Source organism: Rhinichthys klamathensis, unplaced genomic scaffold (genome assembly GCF_029890125.1).
Source record: "Rhinichthys klamathensis goyatoka isolate OS25496 unplaced genomic scaffold, OSU_Roscu_1.1 h1tg001095l_1, whole genome shotgun sequence".
NCBI lineage: Eukaryota > Metazoa > Chordata > Actinopteri > Cypriniformes > Leuciscidae > Rhinichthys > Rhinichthys klamathensis.
In genome coordinates this window covers 156,164-176,690 of record NW_026607339.1, presented here as the reverse complement: position 1 = coordinate 176,690, position 20,527 = coordinate 156,164, and the positions used below count along the sequence as shown (strand labels likewise).

Sequence of the window (20,527 nt, the reverse complement as noted above, 5' to 3'; positions counted from 1 at the left end):
TTCTGTGTGTGTCAGATTTAACCCATTCTCGAAATAATCATTAATACCGACAGTCAAGCCAACAGCAAGTGTCGTTTGTTAATGTGTTGTCATTATTGTGATTGTTTTGCAAATTGCACCTCTCGACCACCGTAACTAGCCACTGGAGTCGAGCGCCATCTAGCGGATCAATAAGATCAGTGTCTCTCTCTCTCTCTCTCTCTCTCTCTCTCTCTCTCTCTCTCTCTCTCTCTCTCTCTCTCTCTCTCTCTCTCTCTCTCTCTCTCTCTCTCTCTCTCTCTCTCTCTCTCTCTCTCTCTCTCTCTCTCTCAGACACACACTCAATTCAATTCAATTCAGAAAGCTTTATTGGCATGACAAAAAAATACATTTTGTATTGCCAAAGCATCAAAACAACATAGAAAATGATTTAGAACATTTAGTACACAAAATAATAATACTGAAAGCATAAAACCATAATAATAAAATAAACAAAGATTAATAAATAAAATATAAAGGATTTGGAAAACATCTCTGTACAAAACAAAAACAAGCAAAAAACAAACGAACACTGAACTTGGAATTGAACATATACATGTGTGTAGGTCTTAGGCTGTGAGTGTGTGTGTGCGTGTGTGTACTGTGTAGGTCTTAGGCTGTGAGTGTGTGTGTGCGTGTGTGTACTGTGTAGGTCTTAGGCTGTGAGTGTGTGTTTATTGGATGTTTGCTGGTCTCTGGTCGTCCCTCAGGATATGGCAGGATGATACAAATTTTGCAGCTATATATGAGCATTTGGCTTCTTCGCCAAGAATGAAACGGAGTTTTTGGGTTGGGTTACAGGTGTTAAAATGGGGAAATATTTGATTAATTTTGGGGTAATAGTGGTCTCTGATGCGTTTATATTTTGGGCAGTCTGTGAGGAAGTGCAGCTCGGTCTCCGTCACTCCCAGGGTGCAGTGCGGGCAGAGTCTGTCCTCACGGGAGAGCCAGGTCTGTCTGCGCCGGCCCGTCTCTATGGCCAGGCTGTGCTCGCTGAGTCTCTCTCTCACACACACACACACACACACACACACACACACACACACACACACACACACACACACACACACTCCCGTCTCTATGGCCAGGCTGTGCTCGCTGAGTCTGTACATCGTCAGGGTTCTCCTGAGTCTCACATCACTCACTGTGCTCAGGTAGTTCGCAACAGTGTACTCTCGATTTAGTGCCGAATAACATTCCAGTTTGTGTTGGTTTTTAATGGTGTTTGTCCAATGGGTGATGTACTTGTCTTGTTCTGTGGTGATAATTTGTGCGGGCCGAATGTGTGTGAGTGTGTGTGTGTGCTGAGGCGAGCTGATCTCTGCAGGAGAGAGCCCAGTCAGTCTCAGCACCCGCTGGCACACGGGACTCCTCTCAGGTGTGTGTGTGTGTGTGTGTGTGTGGCACAGGGGACTCCTCGCTACGCTCAGCTCTTGGTGTTGTAGGGCTTTGTAGTGGTATGTGTTGGGGTCGCTTGTTTTTAGGTGTTTCCAGAATTTGATGGCTCTTTTTTGGATGTTTAGAAGGAGAGGGTATTGGCCTAATTCTGCCCTGCATCCGTTGTTTGGTGTTTTCCTTTGGACTTTGAGAATTCGTTTACAGAAATCTAAATGTAGAGTTTCAATTGGATGTTTTTCCCAATTTAAAAAATCAAATTTGATAGAAGGACCCCACACTTCACTGCCATATAAAACAATTGGTTCAATTATTGATTTGAAAAGTTTGAGCCAAATTTGGATTGGGATGTCAATTTTGATGGATCTTTTTATGGCATAGAAAGCCCTTTGAGCTTTCTCTTTGAGTTCATTCACAGCCAAAGTAAAGTTGCCAGTTGGAGTTATTTTCAGGCCGAGGTAGGTGTATGTTTTTGTGCTCTCAATGGTTCTGTGTGATAGTGTGTCACTCTCTCTCTCTCCCCCTCTCTCTCTCTCCCTCACACACACACACACACACACACACACACACTTACACTTACACACACTCTCTCTCTCTCTCTCTCTCTCTCTCTCTCTCTCTCTCTCTCTCTCTCTCTCTCTCTCTCTCTCTCTCTCTCTCTCTCTCTCTCTCTCTCTCTCTCTCACTCTCAGACGCACACACACACACACACACACACTCACTCACTCACACTCATGATCTTGTTCTGCAGCGGATCTCGAGCGCCATGGCTCTGTTATGACCGGTTATGACCGACAGGTGGCGCAAACACCCTTTAAACTGACGAACAAAATCCACAATATTGAAGCCTGAACGCGCGTTATAGAATCACCAGTTATTAATGTATGAATGTGTCTTTCTGAGCGCGAATAACAGCACACGTGATTTACTGTGTTTGACAGTGTGGATTAAACATCTCAATCACTGTGATCTGTCATTCATCATCTCGCTTCTGTTCATCTACACAGATAGGATTATGTGATGATGCTCTTTTTTCACTCAATCAGTGCCTTACTCAATACACTAGATGATTTTATTAACTTAAAAAATAAACTGTAATAATTGTATGTAATGGTAGGCTTCATTTTTCCACTTATTAATTACTATTACACTCATATTAAACCAAATATAACTAAAATGCTCAGAAAATAAAGGAAGTATATGTTGAGCTCAATAGTTTGGTTTGATGTCCAAGTAAGATGTTCATAACTGTAAAGATTGTCATGCTGATTAGAGAATAACTGGGAAGAGTTTAATGTAATGCTTTATTACACCAACCATATAAATGTAGAAACCAGTATCAATCTGTGCAAGAACCTCCGTTACTGCAGACTGTGTGTGTGTAAGAGTGTATGATATGAGTGTGTGGATGAGTGTGTGTGCGTGTATGTGTGTGTGTGTAATGATGACGGTGTGTTCCTGTAGGCCTCAGACTGGCTCTCCCCGGCGGAGCGTAAGCAGGTTCTGCTGGAGCTGTGAGTGTGTGTGTGTGTGAGAGAGAGAGTGTGTATGAGTGTGTGTGTGTGTGTATGAGTGTGTGTATAATGAAAAGTTGTGTGTTCCTGTAGGCCTCAGACTGGATCTCCCAGGCGGAGCGTAAGCAGGTTCTGTTGGAGCTGTGATTGTGTGTGTGTGTGAGAGAGAGAGTGTGGATGAGTGTGTGTGCGTGTATGTGTGTGTGTGTGTGTAATGATGACGGTGTGTTCCTGTAGGCCTCAGACTGGCTCTCCCAGGCGGAGCGTAAGCAGGTTCTGTTGGAGCTGTGATTGTGTGTGTGTGTGTGAGAGAGAGAGAGTGTGTATGAGTGTGTGTGTGTGTATGAGTGTGTGTATAATGAACAGTTGTGTGTTCCTGTAGGCCTCAGACTGGCTCTCCCCGGCGGAGCGCGAGCAGGTTCTGCTGGAGCTGAAGGCCACTGGATGGGTGGAGCTGGACGAGCGGGACGCGCTTTACAAGGAGCTGCACTTCAAAACATTCAACCAGGTCTGAGAACGCTTGATCTCCGTCAGTTCCTCCCTCAGTTCCTCCCTCAGTTCCTCCCTCTCTTCCTCCCTCTCTTCCTCCGTCAGTTCCTCCCTCTCTCTCTCTTCCTCCGTCAGTTCCTCCCTCTCTTCCTCCGTCAGTTCCTCCCTCTCTTCCTCCGTCAGTTCCTCCCTCTCTTCCTCCGTCAGTTCCTCCCTCTCTTCCTCCGTCAGTTCCTCCCTCTCTTCCTCCGTCAGTTCCTCCCTCTCTTCCTCCGTCAGTTCCTCCGTCAGTTCCTCCGTCAGTTCCTCCCTCTCTTCCTCCGTCAGTTCCTCCCTCTCTTCCTCCGTCAGTTCCTCCCTCTCTTCCTCCGTCAGTTCCTCCCTCTCTTCCTCCGTCAGTTCCTCCGTCAGTTCCTCCGTCAGTTCCTCCGTCAGTTTCTCCTCAGGTCCTCCGTCAGTTCCTCCTCAGTTCCTCCTCTGTTCCTCCTCAGTTCCTCCGTCAGTTCCTCCTCAGTTCCTCCGTCAGTTCCTCCTCAGTTCCTCCTCTGTTCCTCCGTCAGTTCCTCCGTCAGTTCCTCCTCAGTTCCTCCGTCAGTTCCTCCGTCAGTTCCTCCGTCAGTTCCTCCCTCAGTTCCTTCCTCAGTTCCTCCCTCTCTTCCTCCGTCAGTTCCTCCCTCAGTTCCTCCCTCAGTTCCTCCCTCAGTTCCTTCCTCAGTTCCTTCCTCAGTTCCTCCGTCAGTTCCTCCTCAGTTCCTCCCTCAGTTCCTCCGTCAGTTCCTCCATCAGTTCCTTCCTCAGTTCCTCCCTCTCTTCCTCCGTCAGTTCCTCCCTCAGTTCCTCCGTCAGTTCCTCCTCAGTTCCTCCGTCAGTTCCTCCCTCAGTTCCTTCCTCAGTTCCTCCCTCTGTTCCTCCGTCAGTTCCTCCCTCAGTTCCTTCCTCTGTTCCTCCGTCAGTTCCTCCCTCAGTTCCTCCCTCAGTTCCTCCCTCAGTTCCTCCCTCTGTTCCTCCGTCAGTTCCTCCCTCAGTTCCTCCCTCTGTTCCTCCGTCAGTTCCTCCCTCAGTTCCTCCGTCAGTTCCTCCTCAGTTCCTCCGTCAGTTCCTCCCTCAGTTCCTTCCTCAGTTCCTCCCTCTGTTCCTCCTTCAGTTCCTCCCTCAGTTCCTTCCTCTGTTCCTCCGTCAGTTCCTCCGTCAGTTCCTCCCTCAGTTCCTCCCTCAGTTCCTCCATCAGTTCCTTCCTCAGTTCCTCCCTCTCTTCCTCCGTCAGTTCCTCCCTCAGTTCCTTCCTCAGTTCCTCCGTCAGTTCCTCCTCAGTTCCTCCCTCAGTTCCTCCGTCAGTTCCTCCATCAGTTCCTTCCTCAGTTCCTCCCTCTCTTCCTCCGTCAGTTCCTCCGTCAGTTCCTCCTCAGTTCCTCCGTCAGTTCCTCCCTCAGTTCCTTCCTCAGTTCCTCCCTCTGTTCCTCCGTCAGTTCCTCCCTCAGTTCCTCCCTCAGTTCCTTCCTCAGTTCCTTCCTCAGTTCCTCCCTCTGTTCCTCCATCAGTTCCTCCCTCTGTTTCTCCGTCAGTTCCTCATCAGTTCACCAATCAGTTCCTCCCTCTGTTCCTCCGTCAGTTCCTCTGTCAGTTCCTCCCTCAGTTCCTTCCTCAGTTCCTCCCTCTGTTCCTCCCTCTGTTTCTCCGTCAGTTCCTCCTCAGTTCCTCATCAGTTCATCAATCAGTTCTCCCTCAGTTACTCCGTCGGTTCCTCCCTCAGTTCCTTCCTCAGTTCCTCCGTCAGTTCCTCCCTCAGTTCCTCCGTCAGTTCCTCCCTCAGTTCCTCCCTCTGTTCCTCCGTCAGTTCCTCCCTCAGTTCCTCCCTCAGTTCCTTCCTCAGTTCCTCCCTGTTTCTCCGTCAGTTCCTCCTCAGTTCCTCATCAGTTCATCAATCAGTTCCTCCGTCAGTTCCTCCCTCAGTTCCTCCCTCAGTTCTTCCCTCAGTTCCTTCCTCAGTTCCTCCCTCAGTTCTTCCCTCAGTTCCTCCCTCAGTTCCTCCCTCTGTTCCTCCGTCTGTTCCTCCCTCTGTTTCTCCATCAGTTCCTCCTCAGTTCCTCCTTAGTTCCTCCTCAGTTCATCAATCAGTTCCTCCCTCAGTTCCTTCCTCAGTTCCTCCCTCAGTTCCTCCCTCAGTTCCTTCCTCAGTTCCTCCCTCAGTTCCTTCCTCAGTTCCTCCCTCTGTTCCTATGTCTGTTCCTCCCTCTGTTTCTCCGTCAGTTCCTCCTCAGTTCCTCATCAGTTCATCAATCAGTTCCTCTGTCAGTTCCTCCTCAGTTCCTCCGTCAGTTCCTCCTCAGTTCCTCCGTCAGTTCCTCCTCAGTTCCTCCGTCAGTTCCTTCGTCAGTTCCTTCGTCAGTTCCTCTCAGTTCCTCTCAGTTCCTCCCTCAGTTCCTCCGTCAGTTCCTCCATCTGTTCCTCCCTCAGTTCCTCAGTTCCTTCGTCAGTTCCTCCGTCAGTTCCTCCCTCTGTTCCTCTGTCAGTTCCTCCCTCAGTTCCTTCCTCAGTTCCTCCCTGTTTCTCCGTCAGTTCCTCCTCAGTTCCTCATCAGTTCATCAATCAGTTCCTCCGTCAGTTCCTCCCTCAGTTCCTCCCTCAGTTCCTTCCTCAGTTCCTCCCTCAGTTCCTTCCTCAGTTCCTCCCTCAGTTCCTCCCTCAGTTCCTTCCTCAGTTCCTCCCTCAGTTCCTCCCTCAGTTCCTTCCTCAGTTCCTCCCTCTGTTCCTCCGTCTGTTCCTCCCTCTGTTTCTCCGTCAGTTCCTCCTCAGTTCCTCATCAGTTCATCAATCAGTTCCTCTGTCAGTTCCTCCTCAGTTCCTCCGTCAGTTCCTCCTCAGTTCCTCCGTCAGTTCCTTCGTCAGTTCCTTCGTCAGTTCCCCTCAGTTCCTCCCTCAGTTCCTCCGTCAGTTCCTCCATCTGTTCCTCCCTCAGTTCCTCCGTTCCTTCGTCAGTTCCTCCGTCAGTTCCTCCCTCTGTTCCTCTGTCAGTTCCTCCGTCAGTTCCTCCGTCAGTTCCTCCGTCAGTTCCTCCTCAGTTCTTCCCTCTGTTCCTCCGTCAGTTCCTCTTCAGTTCCTCCCTCTGTTCCTCCGTCAGTTCCTCCTCAGTTCATCCGTCAGTTCCGCCCTCTGTTCCTCCGTCAGTTCCTTCGTCAGTTCCTCTGTTCCCCCTCAGTTCCTCCTCAGTTCCTCCTCAGTTCCTACGTCAGTTCCTCTGTTCCTCCATCAGTTCCTCCCTCTGTTCCTCCATCAGTTCCTCCATCAGTTCCTCCACCATTTGCCTCACGCAGTGCAACACATCTCCTTTGCATAGAGTTGATCAGGTTGTTGATTGTGGCCTGTGTGATGTTGGTCCACTCCTCTTCAATGGCTGTGCGAAGTTGCTGGATATTGGCAGGAACTAGAACACGCTGTCGTATTCGCCGATCCAGAGCATCCCAAACATGCTCAGTGGGGGACATGTCCGGTGAGTGTGCTGGCCATGCAAGAACTGGGATGTTTTCAGCTTCCAGGAATCGTGTACAGATCCTCCAACATGGGGCCGTGCGTTATCATGCTGCAACATGAGGTGATGGTCGTGGATGAATGGCACAACAATGGGCCTCAGGATCTCGTCACGGTTTCTCTGTGCATTCAAAATGCCATCAATAAAATGCACCTGTGTTCGTTGTCCATAACATATGCCTGCCCATACCATAACCCCACCGCCACCATGGCCACTCGATCCACAACGCTGACATCAGCTAACCGCTCACCCACACGACGCCAGACACGCAGTCTGCCATCTGCCCTGTACAGGCAAAACCGGGATTCATCCGTGAAGAGAACAGCTCTCCAAAGCGCCAGACGCCATCTGATGTGAGCATTTGCCCACTCGAGTCTGTTCCGACGACGAACTGCAGTCAGGTGGAGACCCGATGAGGACGACGAGCATGCAGATGAGCTTCCCTGAGACAGTTTCTGACAGTTTGTGCAGAAACTCTTTGGTTATGCAAACCGATTGTTGCAGCCGCTGTCCGGGTGGCTGGTCTCACACGATCTTGGAGGTGAAGATGCTGGATGTGGAGGTCCTGGGCTGGTGTGGTAACACATGGTCTGCGGTTGTGAGGCCGGTTGGATGTACTGCCAAATTCTCTGAAACGCCTCTCTACCATAAGCCGTCTCGGCTTATAGTAGAGAAATGAACATTCAATTCACCAAATTGGGGGAAAAAACAAAAGTGTTGCGTTTATAATTTTGTCCAGTGTATATTAAAGTGTAATTTAATCCTGAGATCAAAGCTGGATTTTCAGCATCATTACTCCAGTCTTCAGTGTCACATGATCCTTCAGAAATCATTCTAATATGAGGATTTTGATGCTCAAGAAACATTTATGATTATTATCTGTGTTGAAAACAGATTTGTGTTCTCAGGATTCTTTGATGAATAGAAAGTTTAGCATTTATCTGAAATGGATTTGTTTGCGTCCTTGATGAGTAAAAACATTAGTTTCCTCCAGTAACTCGCTCTTCTGGCATATGAACAGGCATGTGTGTCGGACACCCCCCCCCTCTCTCTCTCTCTCTCTCTCTTTCTCTCTCTCTCCCCCCTCTCTCTCTCTCTCTCTTTCTCTCTCTCTCCCCCCTCTCTCTCTCTCCCTCCCTCTCTCCCTTCCCCCTGTGAATGCTGTGTCTCTCACTCGTGTCAGTCCTCATTACCCTGAGAGAGAGCAGAGCCGCTCTGTGCTGAAACTCAACTTCTGATCAAAATCATTTCTTTCACAAACAATCAGATTGGCTAAAATGTTTCATGTGCCTCAGAAAACCACTAACTATCCCATCGGTCTCTGTTTCCTCTTTTCTTCACGTTGTTTGCTTCTCCTTGTAATAGTGACCTCACATTTTTCCATTTTTCCATCTCACTGATTCTCTGTTTTGCACGTAGCTGGTTGTCCCTGGAGTTAGTCCAGTGCAGGTGATGCAGACTGTGGATTGAGTTCTGTGACTGAATGAGTAACGCCACATATTTACAGATATCTGGATCAGGAAGAAATGTCCAGTGAGAGAGCTGGTTAACAATTACTCTAGTAATCTGATTCATCTGAGTCCATCTGCTGGCAGTATTACTGGTACCAGTCTGTGGATGATGATGTTTTGATGGAATACAGAAGAATGGTTGTTGAAGCGATCAGACTCTCTAGACTAGAAAGGGTTAAACTAATCCCAGAGTAAAACACATGTTTGAGCTGAAAGCAACTCGCACTGGCAGATCTTAAAATATGTCAGAACCAATGTTTCGTCTCCAGATGCACATCAGTAATGTGTGTTTCTAAGGCACACTTATAGATGTCCTAATTGAACTGAGGTCTAATCTAGGCAACTAAAGAGTTATTCACCCAAAAATGCGAATTAGCCCATGATTTACTCTCACTCAAGCCTTCCTAGGTGTAAATGAGTTTCAACTTTCAGACGAACACAATCAGAGTTATATTAGAACATATCCTGCTCTGCCCAGATTTATAATGGCAGTGAATGGAGGATGGGATTCTGAAGCCCAAAAAAGCTCATCCATCATAACAGTAAATCCATACGGGTCACCAAGAGGTTAATAAAGGCCTTCTGAAGAAAAATATACATATTTATAACTTTATAAACTATAATCACTGGCGTCCGGTAACGGCCGAACGAGAGTCTAGTTCCAGCTGAAAAGTGACCTCTGACCCGACGCATGACATGTGACCTGTCCCAACTCATGAGCTCTGACCCGACACATGATGTGTGACCTCTGACCCAACGCATGATGAGTGACCTCTGACCCGACGCATGACGAGTAACCTCTGACCCGACGAATGACGTGACCTCTGACCTGACGAGTAACCTCTGAACAGACGCATGACGAGTGACCTCTGACCCGACGCATGACATGTGACCTGACCCAACGCATGATGAGTGACCTCTGACCTGATGCATGACCTCATACCCGACGCATGACCTCTGACCCAACGCATGACGAGTGACCTCTGACCCGACACATGACAAGTGACCTCTGACCCAATGCATGCATGACCTCTGACCCGACACATAACAAGTGAACTCTGACCCAATGCATGCATAACCTTTTACCCGAGTAGTGTAAGCTCACGTGGTTCAAACAACAAACTCAAGCTCCTCCCACATTTCTCTTAAAATCCTTTTACTCGATCCTCTGTGCTTCCACTTTCATCATGTGTCGGGTCAGAGGTCACTCGTCATGTGTCGGGTCAGAGGTCACTCGTCATGTGTCGGGTCAGAGGTCACTCGTCATACGTCGGGTCAGAGGTCATGTGTCGGGTCAGAGGTCACGCGTCATGTGTCGAGTCAGAGGTCACTCGTCATACGTCGGGTCAGAGGTCACTCGTCATGTGTCGGGTCAGAGGTCACGCGTCATGTGTCGGGTCAGAGGTCATGCGTCGGGTCAGAGGTCACTCGTCATACGTCGGGTCAGAGGTCACTCGTCATGTGTTGGGTCAGAGGTCACGCGTCGTGTCGGGTCAGAGGTCATGCGTCGGGTCAGAGGTCACTCGTCATGTGTCGGGTCAGAGGTCACTCGTCATGTGTCGGGTCAGAGGTCACTCGTCATACGTCGGGTCAGAGGTCACTCGTCATGTGTCGGGTCAGAGGTCACGCGTCGTGTCGGGTCAGAGGTCATGCGTCGGGTCAGAGGTCATGCGTCGGGTCAGAGGTCACTCGTTATGCGTCGGGTCAGAGGTCACTCGTCATGTGTCGGGTCAGAGGTCACTAGTCATGTGTCGGGTCAGAGGTCACTCGTCATACGTCGGGTCAGAGGTCACTCGTCATGTGTCGGGTCAGAGGTCACACGTCGTGTCGGGTCAGAGGTCATGCGTCGGGTCAGAGGTCATGCGTCGGGTCAGAGGTCACTCGTTATGCGTCGGGTCAGAGGTCACTCGTCATGTGTCGGGTCAGAGGTCACTCGTCATGCGTCGGGTCAGAGGTCACTCGTCATGCATCGGGTCATGCGTCGGGTCAGAGGTCACTCTTCCACCGGAAGTAGACTTGCATATAGCCGTTACCGGAAGCCAGTGATTATAGTTTATAAAGTTATAAATAAACTATAATCAAATTAGAAATAACTATTATAAATTATAAATAAACTAATGTATTGCTTGGCTTCAGAAGGCCTTTATTAACCCATCGTGACCCGTATGGATTTACTGTTATGATGATGGATGCACTTTTTAGGGCTGCCATTATAAAGCGGGGAAGTAACTCTGATTAATAATTTATATATGAAATATAACTGAGTGTTTTCCTCAGAGTAAGAGCGACGGCTGTGGAATAGAGGAGATGGTGTGTGTGTGATCGGTGTTGGTCAGTGGCGTATGAGTGTTTTCCTCTGAGTAAGAGCGGCGGCTGTGGAATAGAGGAGATGGTGTGTGTGTGATCGGTGTTGGTCAGTGGTGTATGAGTGTTTTCCTCAGAGTAAGAGCGGCGGCTGTGGAATAGAGGAGATGGTGTGTGTGTGATCGGTGTTGGTCAGTGGTGTATGAGTGTTTTCCTCAGAGTAAGAGCGGCGGCTGTGGAATAGAGGAGATGGTGTGTGTGTGTGATCGGTGTTGGTCAGTGGCGTATGAGTGTTTTCCTCAGAGTAAGAGCGACGGCTGTGGAATAGAGGAGATGGTGTGTGTGTGAACGGTGTTGGTCAGTGGCGTATGAGTGTTTTCCTCAGAGTAAGAGCGACGGCTGTGGAATAGAGGAGATGGTGTGTGTGTGATCGGTGTTGGTCAGTGGCGTATGAGTGTTTTCCTCAGAGTAAGAGCGACGGCTGTGGAATAGAGGAGATGGTGTGTGTGTGATCGGTGTTGGTCAGTGGTGTATGAGTGTTTTCCTCAGAGTAAGAGCGGCGGCTGTGGAATAGAGGAGATGGTGTGTGTGTGATCGGTGTTGGTCAGTGGCGGATGAGTGTTTTCCTCAGAGTAAGAGCGACGGCTGTGGAATAGAGGAGATGGTGTGTGTGTGATCGGTGTTGGTCAGTGGTGTATGAGTGTTTTCCTCAGAGTAAGAGCGGCGGCTGTGGAATAGAGGAGATGGTGTGTGTGTGATCGGTGTTGGTCAGTGGCGTATGAGTGTTTTCCTCAGAGTAAGAGCGACGGCTGTGGAATAGAGGAGATGGTGTGTGTGTGATCGGTGTTGGTCAGTGGTGTATGAGTGTTTTCCTCAGAGTAAGAGCGACGGCTGTGGAATAGAGGAGATGGTGTGTGTGTGATCGGTGTTGGTCAGTGGTGTATGAGTGTTTTCCTCTGAGTAAGAGCGGCGGCTGTGGGATAGAGGAGATGGTGTGTGTGCGATCGGTGTTGGTCAGTGGTGTATGAGTGTTTTCCTCTGAGTGAGAGCGGCGGCTGTGGAATAGAGGAGATGGTGTGTGTGTGATCGGTGTTGGTCAGTGGTGTATGAGTGTTTTCCTCTGAGTAAGAGCGGCGGCTGTGGAATAGAGGAGATGGTGTGAGTGTGATCGGTGTTGGTCAGTGGTGTATGAGTGTTTTCCTCAGAGTAAGACCGACGGCTGTGGAATAGAGGAGATGGTGTGTGTGTGATCGGTGTTGGTCAGTGGCGTATGAGTGTTTTCCTCTGAGTAAGAGCGGCGGCTGTGGAATAGAGGAGATGGTGTGTGTGTGATCGGTGTTGGTCAGTGGTGTATGAGTGTTTTCCTCAGAGTAAGAGCGACGGCTGTGGAATAGAGGAGATGGTGTGTGTGTGAACGGTGTTGGTCAGTGGTGTATGAGTGTTTTCCTCAGAGTAAGAGCGACGGCTGTGGAATAGAGGAGATGGTTTGTGTGTGATCGGTGTTGGTCAGTGGTGTATGAGTGTTTTCCTCAGAGTAAGAGCGACGGCTGTGGAAAAGAGGAGATGGTGTGTGTGTGATCGGTGTTGGTCAGTGGTGTATGAGTGTTTTCCTCAGAGTAAGAGCGACGGCTGTGGAATAGAGGAGATGGTGTGTGTGTGATCGGTGTTGGTCAGTGGTGTATGAGTGTTTTCCTCAGAGTAAGAGCGGCGGCTGTGGAATAGAGGAGATGGTGTGTGTGTGATCGGTGTTGGTCAGTGGTGTATGAGTGTTTTCCTCAGAGTAAGACCGACGGCTGTGGAATAGAGGAGATGGTGTGTGTGTGAACGGTGTTGGTCAGTGGTGTATGAGTGTTTTCCTCTGAGTAAGAGCGACGGCTGTGGAATAGAGATGGTGTGTGTGTGATCGGTGTTGGTCAGTGGCGTATGAGTGTTTTCCTCAGAGTAAGAGCGGCGGCTGTGGAATAGAGGAGATGGTGTGTGTGTGATCAGTGTTGGTCAGTGGTGTATGAGTGTTTTCCTCAGAGTAAGAGCGGCGGCTGTGGAATAGAGGAGATGGTGTGTGTGTGATCGGTGTTGGTCAGTGGTGTATGAGTGTTTTCCTCAGAGTAAGACCGACGGCTGTGGAATAGAGGAGATGGTGTGTGTGTGAACGGTGTTGGTCAGTGGTGTATGAGTGTTTTCCTCTGAGTAAGAGCGACGGCTGTGGAATAGAGATGGTGTGTGTGTGATCGGTGTTGGTCAGTGGTGTATGAGTGTTTTCCTCAGAGTAAGAGCGACGGCTGTGGAATAGAGGAGATGGTGTGTGTGTGAACGGTGTTGGTCAGTGGTGTATGAGTGTTTTCCTCAGAGTAAGAGCGACGGCTGTGGAATAGAGGAGATGGTGTGTGTGTGAACGGTGTTGGTCAGTGGCGTATGAGTGTTTTCCTCAGAGTAAGAGCGACGGGTGTGGAATAGAGGAGATGGTGTGTGTGTGATCGGTGTTGGTCAGTGGCGTATGAGTGTTTTCCTCTGAGTAAGAGCGGCGGCTGTGGAATAGAGGAGATGGTGTGTGTGTGAACGGTGTTGGTCAGTGGCGTATGAGTGTTTTCCTCAGAGTAAGAGCGACGGCTGTGGAATAGAGGAGATGGTGTGTGTGTGATCGGTGTTGGTCAGTGGCGTATGAGTGTTTTCCTCAGAGTAAGAGCGACGGGTGTGGAATAGAGGAGATGGTGTGTGTGTGATCGGTGTTGGTCAGTGGCGTATGAGTGTTTTCCTCTGAGTAAGAGCGGCGGCTGTGGAATAGAGGAGATGGTGTGTGTGTGAACGGTGTTGGTCAGTGGCGTATGAGTGTTTTCCTCAGAGTAAGAGCGGCGGCTGTGGAATAGAGATGGTGTGTGTGTGATCGGTGTTGGTCAGTGGTGTATGAGTGTTTTCCTCAGAGTAAGAGCGACGGCTGTGGAATAGAGGAGATGGTGTGTGTGTGAACGGTGTTGGTCAGTGGTGTATGAGTGTTTTCCTCAGAGTAAGAGCGGCGGCTGTGGAATAGAGGAGATGGTGTGTGTGTGAACGGTGTTGGTCAGTGGTGTATGAGTGTTTTCCTCTGAGTAAGAGCGACGGCTGTGGAATAGAGGAGATGGTGTGTGTGTGAACGGTGTTGGTCAGTGGCGTATGAGTGTTTTCCTCTGAGTAAGAGCGACGGCTGTGGAATAGAGGAGATGGTGTGTGTGTGATCGGTGTTGGTCAGTGGTGTATGAGTGTTTTCCTCAGAGTAAGAGCGGCAGCTGTGGAATAGAGGAGATGGTGTGTGTGTGATCGGTGTTGGTCAGTGGTGTATGAGTGTTTTCCTCAGAGTAAGAGCGGCGGCTGTGGAATAGAGGAGATGGTGTGTGTGTGATCGGTGTTGGTCAGTGGCGTATGAGTGTTTTCCTCAGAGTAAGAGCGACGGGTGTGGAATAGAGGAGATGGTGTGTGTGTGATCGGTGTTGGTCAGTGGCGTATGAGTGTTTTCCTCAGAGTAAGAGCGACGGGTGTGGAATAGAGGAGATGGTGTGTGTGTGATCGGTGTTGGTCAGTGGCGTATGAGTGTTTTCCTCAGAGTAAGAGCGACGGGTGTGGAATAGAGGAGATGGTGTGTGTGTGAACGGTGTTGGTCAGTGGCGAATGAGTGTTTTCCTCAGAGTAAGAGCGACGGCTGTGGAATAGAGGAGATGGTGTGTGTGTGAACGGTGTTGGTCAGTGGTGTATGAGTGTTTTCCTCTGAGTAAGAGCGGCGGCTGTGGAATAGAGGAGATGGTGTGTGTGTGATCGGTGTTGGTCAGTGGTGTATGAGTGTTTTCCTCAGAGTAAGAGCGGTGGCTGTGGAATAGAGGAGATGGTGTGTGTGTGATCGGTGTTGGTCAGTGGCGAATGAGTGTTTTCCTCAGAGTAAGAGCGACGGCTGTGGAATAGAGGAGATGGTGTGTGTGTGAACGGTGTTGGTCAGTGGTGTATGAGTGTTTTCCTCAGAGTAAGAGCGGCGGCTGTGGAATAGAGGAGATGGTGTGTGTGTGAACGGTGTTGGTCAGTGGTGTATGAGTGTTTTCCTCAGAGTAAGAGCGGCGGCTGTGGGATAGAGGAGATGGTGTGTGTGTGATCGGTGTTGGTCAGTGGTGTATGAGTGTTTTCCTCTGAGTAAGAGCGGCGGCTGTGGAATAGAGGAGATGGTGTGTGTGTGAACGGTGTTGGTCAGTGGCGTATGAGTGTTTTCCTCAGAGTAAGAGGTAAGAGCGGCGGCTGTGGAATAGAGGAGATGGTGTGTGTGTGATCGGTGTTGGTCAGTGGTGTATGAGTGTTTTCCTCAGAGTAAGAGGTAAGAGCGGCGGCTGTGGAATAGAGGAGATGGTGTGTGTGTGAACGGTGTTGGTCAGTGGTGTATGAGTGTTTTCCTCAGAGTAAGAGCGGTGGCTGTGGAATAGAGGAGATGGTGTGTGTGTGAACGGTGTTGGTCAGTGGTGTATGAGTGTTTTCCTCAGAGTAAGAGGTAAGAGCGGCGGCTGTGGAATAGAGGAGATGGTGTGTGTGTGATCGGTGTTGGTCAGTGGTGTATGAGTGTTTTCCTCAGAGTAAGAGGTAAGAGCGGCGGCTGTGGAATAGAGGAGATGGTGTGTGTGTGAACGGTGTTGGTCAGTGGCGTATGAGTGTTTTCCTCAGAGTAAGAGGTAAGAGCGGCGGCTGTGGAATAGAGGAGATGGTGTGTGTGTGAACGGTGTTGGTCAGTGGTGTATGAGTGTTTTCCTCAGAGTAAGAGCGGTGGCTGTGGAATAGAGGAGATGGTGTGTGTGTGATCGGTGTTTGTCAGTGGTGTATGAGTGTTTTCCTCAGAGTAAGAGCGGCGGCTGTGGGATAGAGGAGATGGTGTGTGTGTGATCGGTGTTGGTCAGTGGTGTATGAGTGTTTTCCTCTGAGTAAGAGCGGCGGCTGTGGAATGGAGGAGATGGTGTGTGTGTGAACGGTGTTGGTCAGTGGCGTATGAGTGTTTTCCTCAGAGTAAGAGGTAAGAGCGGCGGCTGTGGAATAGAGGAGATGGTGTGTGTGTGATCGGTGTTGGTCAGTGGTGTATGAGTGTTATCCTCTGAGTAAGAGCGGCGGCTGTGGAATAGAGGAGATGGTGTGTGTGTGAACGGTGTTGGTCAGTGGTGTATGAGTGTTTTCCTCAGAGTAAGAGCGGCGGCTGTGGAATAGAGGAGATGGTGTGTGTGTGATCGGTGTTGGTCAGTGGCGTATGAGTGTTTTCCTCAGAGTAAGAGCGGCGGCTGTGGAATAGAGGAGATGGTGTGTGTGTGATCGGTGTTGGTCAGTGGTGTATGAGTGTTTTCCTCAGAGTAAGAGCGACGGCTGTGGAATAGAGGAGATGGTGTGTGTGTGAACGGTGTTGGTCAGTGGTGTATGAGTGTTTTCCTCTGAGTAAGAGCGGCGGCTGTGGAATAGAGGAGATGGTGTGTGTGTGATCGGTGTTGGTCAGTGGCGTATGAGTGTTTTCCTCAGAGTAAGAGCGACGGCTGTGGAATAGAGGAGATGGTGTGTGTGTGAACGGTGTTGGTCAGTGGTGTATGAGTGTTTTCCTCAGAGTAAGAGCGGCGGCTGTGGAATAGAGGAGATGGTGTGTGTGTGATCGGTGTTGGTCAGTGGTGTATGAGTGTTTTCCTCAGAGTAAGAGCGACGGCTGTGGAATAGAGGAGATGGTGTGTGTGTGTGATCGGTGTTGGTCAGTGGCGTATGAGTGTTTTCCTCAGAGTAAGAGGTAAGAGCGACGGCTGTGGAATAGAGGAGATGGTGTGTGTGTGAACGGTGTTGGTCAGTGGCGTATGAGTGTTTTCCTCAGAGTAAGAGCGGCGGCTGTGGAATAGAGGAGATGGTGTGTGTGTGATCGGTGTTGGTCAGTGGTGTATGAGTGTTTTCCTCAGAGTAAGAGCGACGGCTGTGGAATAGAGGAGATGGTGTGTGTGTGAACGGTGTTGGTCAGTGGCGTATGAGTGTTTTCCTCAGAGTAAGAGCGGCGGCTGTGGAATAGAGGAGATGGTGTGTGTGTGATCGGTGTTGGTCAGTGGTGTATGAGTGTTTTCCTCAGAGTAAGAGCGACGGCTGTGGAATAGAGGAGATGGTGTGTGTGTGAACGGTGTTGGTCAGTGGTGTATGAGTGTTTTCCTCAGAGTAAGAGCGACGGCTGTGGAATAGAGGAGATGGTGTGTGTGTGAACGGTGTTGGTCAGTGGCGTATGAGTGTTTTCCTCAGAGTAAGAGCGGCGGCTGTGGAATAGAGGAGATGGTGTGTGTGTGATCGGTGTTGGTCAGTGGTGTATGAGTGTTTTCCTCAGAGTAAGAGCGACGGCTGTGGAATAGAGGAGATGGTGTGTGTGTGATCGGTGTTGGTCAGTGGCGTATGAGTGTTTTCCTCAGAGTAAGAGCGACGGCTGTGGAATAGAGGAGATGGTGTGTGTGTGATCGGTGTTGGTCAGTGGTGTATGAGTGTTTTCCTCAGAGTAAGAGCGGCGGCTGTGGAATAGAGGAGATGGTGTGTGTGTGATCGGTGTTGGTCAGTGGTGTATGAGTGTTTTCCTCAGAGTAAGAGCGACGGCTGTGGAATAGAGGAGATGGTGTGTGTGTGAACGGTGTTGGTCAGTGGCGTATGAGTGTTTTCCTCAGAGTAAGAGCGACGGCTGTGGAATAGAGGAGATGGTGTGTGTGTGATCGGTGTTGGTCAGTGGTGTATGAGTGTTTTCCTCAGAGTAAGAGCGGCGGCTGTGGAATAGAGGAGATGGTGTGTGTGTGATCGGTGTTGGTCAGTGGTGTATGAGTGTTTTCCTCAGAGTAAGAGCGACGGCTGTGTAATAGAGGAGATGGTGTGTGTGTGATCGGTGTTGGTCAGTGGTGTATGAGTGTTTTCCTCAGAGTAAGACCGACGGCTGTGGAATAGAGGAGATGGTGTGTGTGTGATCGGTGTTGGTCAGTGGCGTATGAGTGTTTTCCTCAGAGTAAGAGCGACGGCTGTGGAATAGAGGAGATGGTGTGTGTGTGATCGGTGTTGGTCAGTGGTGTATGAGTGTTTTCCTCAGAGTAAGAGCGACGGCTGTGGAATAGAGGAGATGGTGTGTGTGTGATCGGTGTTGGTCAGTGGTGTATGAGTGTTTTCCTCAGAGTAAGACCGACGGCTGTGGAATAGAGGAGATGGTGTGTGTGTGATCGGTGTTGGTCAGTGGCGTATGAGTGTTTTCCTCAGAGTAAGACCGACGGCTGTGGAATAGAGGAGATGGTGTGTGTGTGATCGGTGTTGGTCAGTGGTGTATGAGTGTTTTCCTCAGAGTAAGAGCGACGGCTGTGTAATAGAGGAGATGGTGTGTGTGTGATCGGTGTTGGTCAGTGGTGTATGAGTGTTTTCCTCAGAGTAAGACCGACGGCTGTGGAATAGAGGAGATGGTGTGTGTGTGAACGGTGTTGGTCAGTGGTGTATGAGTGTTTTCCTCAGAGTAAGAGCGACGGCTGTGGAATAGAGGAGATGGTGTGTGTGTGATCGGTGTTGGTCAGTGGCGTATGAGTGTTTTCCTCAGAGTAAGAGCGGCGGCTGTGGAATAGAGGAGATGGTGTGTGTGTGAACGGTGTTGGTCAGTGGCGTATGAGTGTTTTCCTCAGAGTAAGAGCGACGGCTGTGGAATAGAGGAGATGGTGTGTGTGTGATCGGTGTTGGTCAGTGGTGTATGAGTGTTTTCCTCTGAGTAAGAGCGGCGGTTGTGGAATAGAGGAGATGGTGTGTGTGTGATCGGTGTTGGTCAGTGGTGTATGAGTGTTTTCCTCAGAGTAAGAGCGACGGCTGTGGAATAGAGGAGATGGTGTGTGTGTGAACGGTGTTGGTCAGTGGTGTATGAGTGTTTTCCTCAGAGTAAGAGCGACGGCTGTGGAATAGAGGAGATGGTGTGTGTGTGATCGGTGTTGGTCAGTGGTGTATGAGTGTTTCCCTCAGAGTAAGAGCGACGGCTGTGGAATAGAGGAGATGGTGTGTGTGTGATCGGTGTTGGTCAGTGGTGTATGAGTGTTTTCCTCTGAGTAAGAGCGGCGGCTGTGGAATAGAGGAGATGGTGTGTGTGTGATCGGTGTTGGTCAGTGGTGTATGAGTGTTTTCCTCAGAGTAAGACCGACGGCTGTGGAATAGAGGAGATGGTGTGTGTGTGAACGGTGTTGGTCAGTGGTGTATGAGTGTTTTCCTCAGAGTAAGAGCGACGGCTGTGGAATAGAGGAGATGGTGTGTGTGTGATCGGTGTTGGTCAGTGGTGTATGAGTGTTTTCCTCTGAGTAAGAGCGGCGGCTGTGGAATAGAGGAGATGGTGTGTGTGTGATCGGTGTTGGTCAGTGGTGTATGAGTGTTTTCCTCAGAGTAAGACCGACGGCTGTGGAATAGAGGAGATGGTGTGTGTGTGAACGGTGTTGGTCAGTGGTGTATGAGTGTTTTCCTCTGAGTAAGAGCGACGGCTGTGGAATAGAGATGGTGTGTGTGTGATCGGTGTTGGTCAGTGGTGTATGAGTGTTTTCCTCAGAGTAAGAGCGGTGGCTGTGGAATAGAGGAGATGGTGTGTGTGTGATCGGTGTTGGTCAGTGGTGTATGAGTGTTTTCCTCAGAGTAAGAGCGACGGCTGTGGAATAGAGGAGATGGTGTGTGTGTGATCGGTGTTGGTCAGTGGCGAATGAGTGTTTTCCTCAGAGTAAGAGCGGCGGCTGTGGAATAGAGGAGATGGTGTGTGTGTGAACGGTGTTGGTCAGTGGTGTATGAGTGTTTTCCTCAGAGTAAGAGCGGCGGCTGTGGAATAGAGGAGATGGTGTGTGTGTGAACGGTGTTGGTCAGTGGTGTATGAGTGTTTTCCTCTGAGTAAGAGCGACGGCTGTCGTGTATCGAGATGCTTCTTCATCAGAAGAGTCTGTAATCTCACTCATGATTACCATCACAGGTATGAAGCGTGAAACATGTGTTTGCACCACACACACATTCTCCTCCAGCGTTAGATGACAATCACGGCGTAATAACACTAAAGTGGTGTGTGTGACGCGTCTGATTATCTGAGGCCTGTAACATGTCAAGTCTGATTACTGGCAGAGGAGGCGTGAGCACACAATACACACTGACAAAAGACCCGACCTTGACCTCCGACCTCTCGCCGTGTGTGTGTGTGACGCTCCACAACACAGCGCTCTGTGTGTGTGTGATTCGCTTCAGATGTGGAGAGCTGCATCAGATTCAGAAAGATTATTGTGTTGTCATATTATATATATATTGACTAGTATTTTGTCTGACAGAATGAATGTCAGAACGGAAATGTTGCGGAGATCATTATCATTATCATGCTGTTGAATAATTGCCAATATTGCAGATGAAAGTTGAGCAAAAGCAGACGGCGTGATTAAACTGCTGACGGAGTCGAGTTGCAGGATTTGTCAATCACTTTAAATGGATAACAGGACGCTTCCCTAAAACAGCAGTATGACATCACGGGTTGGAGAACCGGCTCTCTCTCTCTCTCTCTCTCTCTCTCTCGCTCTCTCTCTCTCTCTCCCCCCTCTCTCTCTCTCTCTCTCTCTCACTCTCTCTCTCACACAAACACACGCACACACACACTCCTGTTTGATTACGAGAGGTTTGGCCGCACAATGGCGGTTCAGTTGGCTTAATTAGCTAAAGGAAGTATTTAAAGGCTTAATTGAGATTGCATTGGGAAATTGCTCTGAAATAGCCAGTGTGTTTTTTCCACAGGGGTTTATCTTGGTTCTGAT

General features: G+C 49.6%; 1 protein-coding gene across 2 annotated transcripts in view; it reads left to right on the top strand.

Moving 5' to 3' along the window:
- The window catches only part of LOC130079512 (pterin-4-alpha-carbinolamine dehydratase 2-like), a 40,994-nt gene that overhangs the window by 385 nt on the left and 20,082 nt on the right, over positions 1-20,527 (top strand). Inside the window, exons 2-3 of one of the 2 annotated variants that reach the window (XM_056244788.1) lie at positions 2,878-2,913; positions 3,346-3,435. In XM_056244788.1, coding sequence (XP_056100763.1) covers positions 2,878-2,913; positions 3,346-3,435 — 126 coding nt within the window. Of the gene's footprint in view, positions 1-2,877; positions 2,914-3,309; positions 3,436-20,527 lie in introns of both variants that reach the window. The other variant, XM_056244789.1, reaches the window with a different exon arrangement.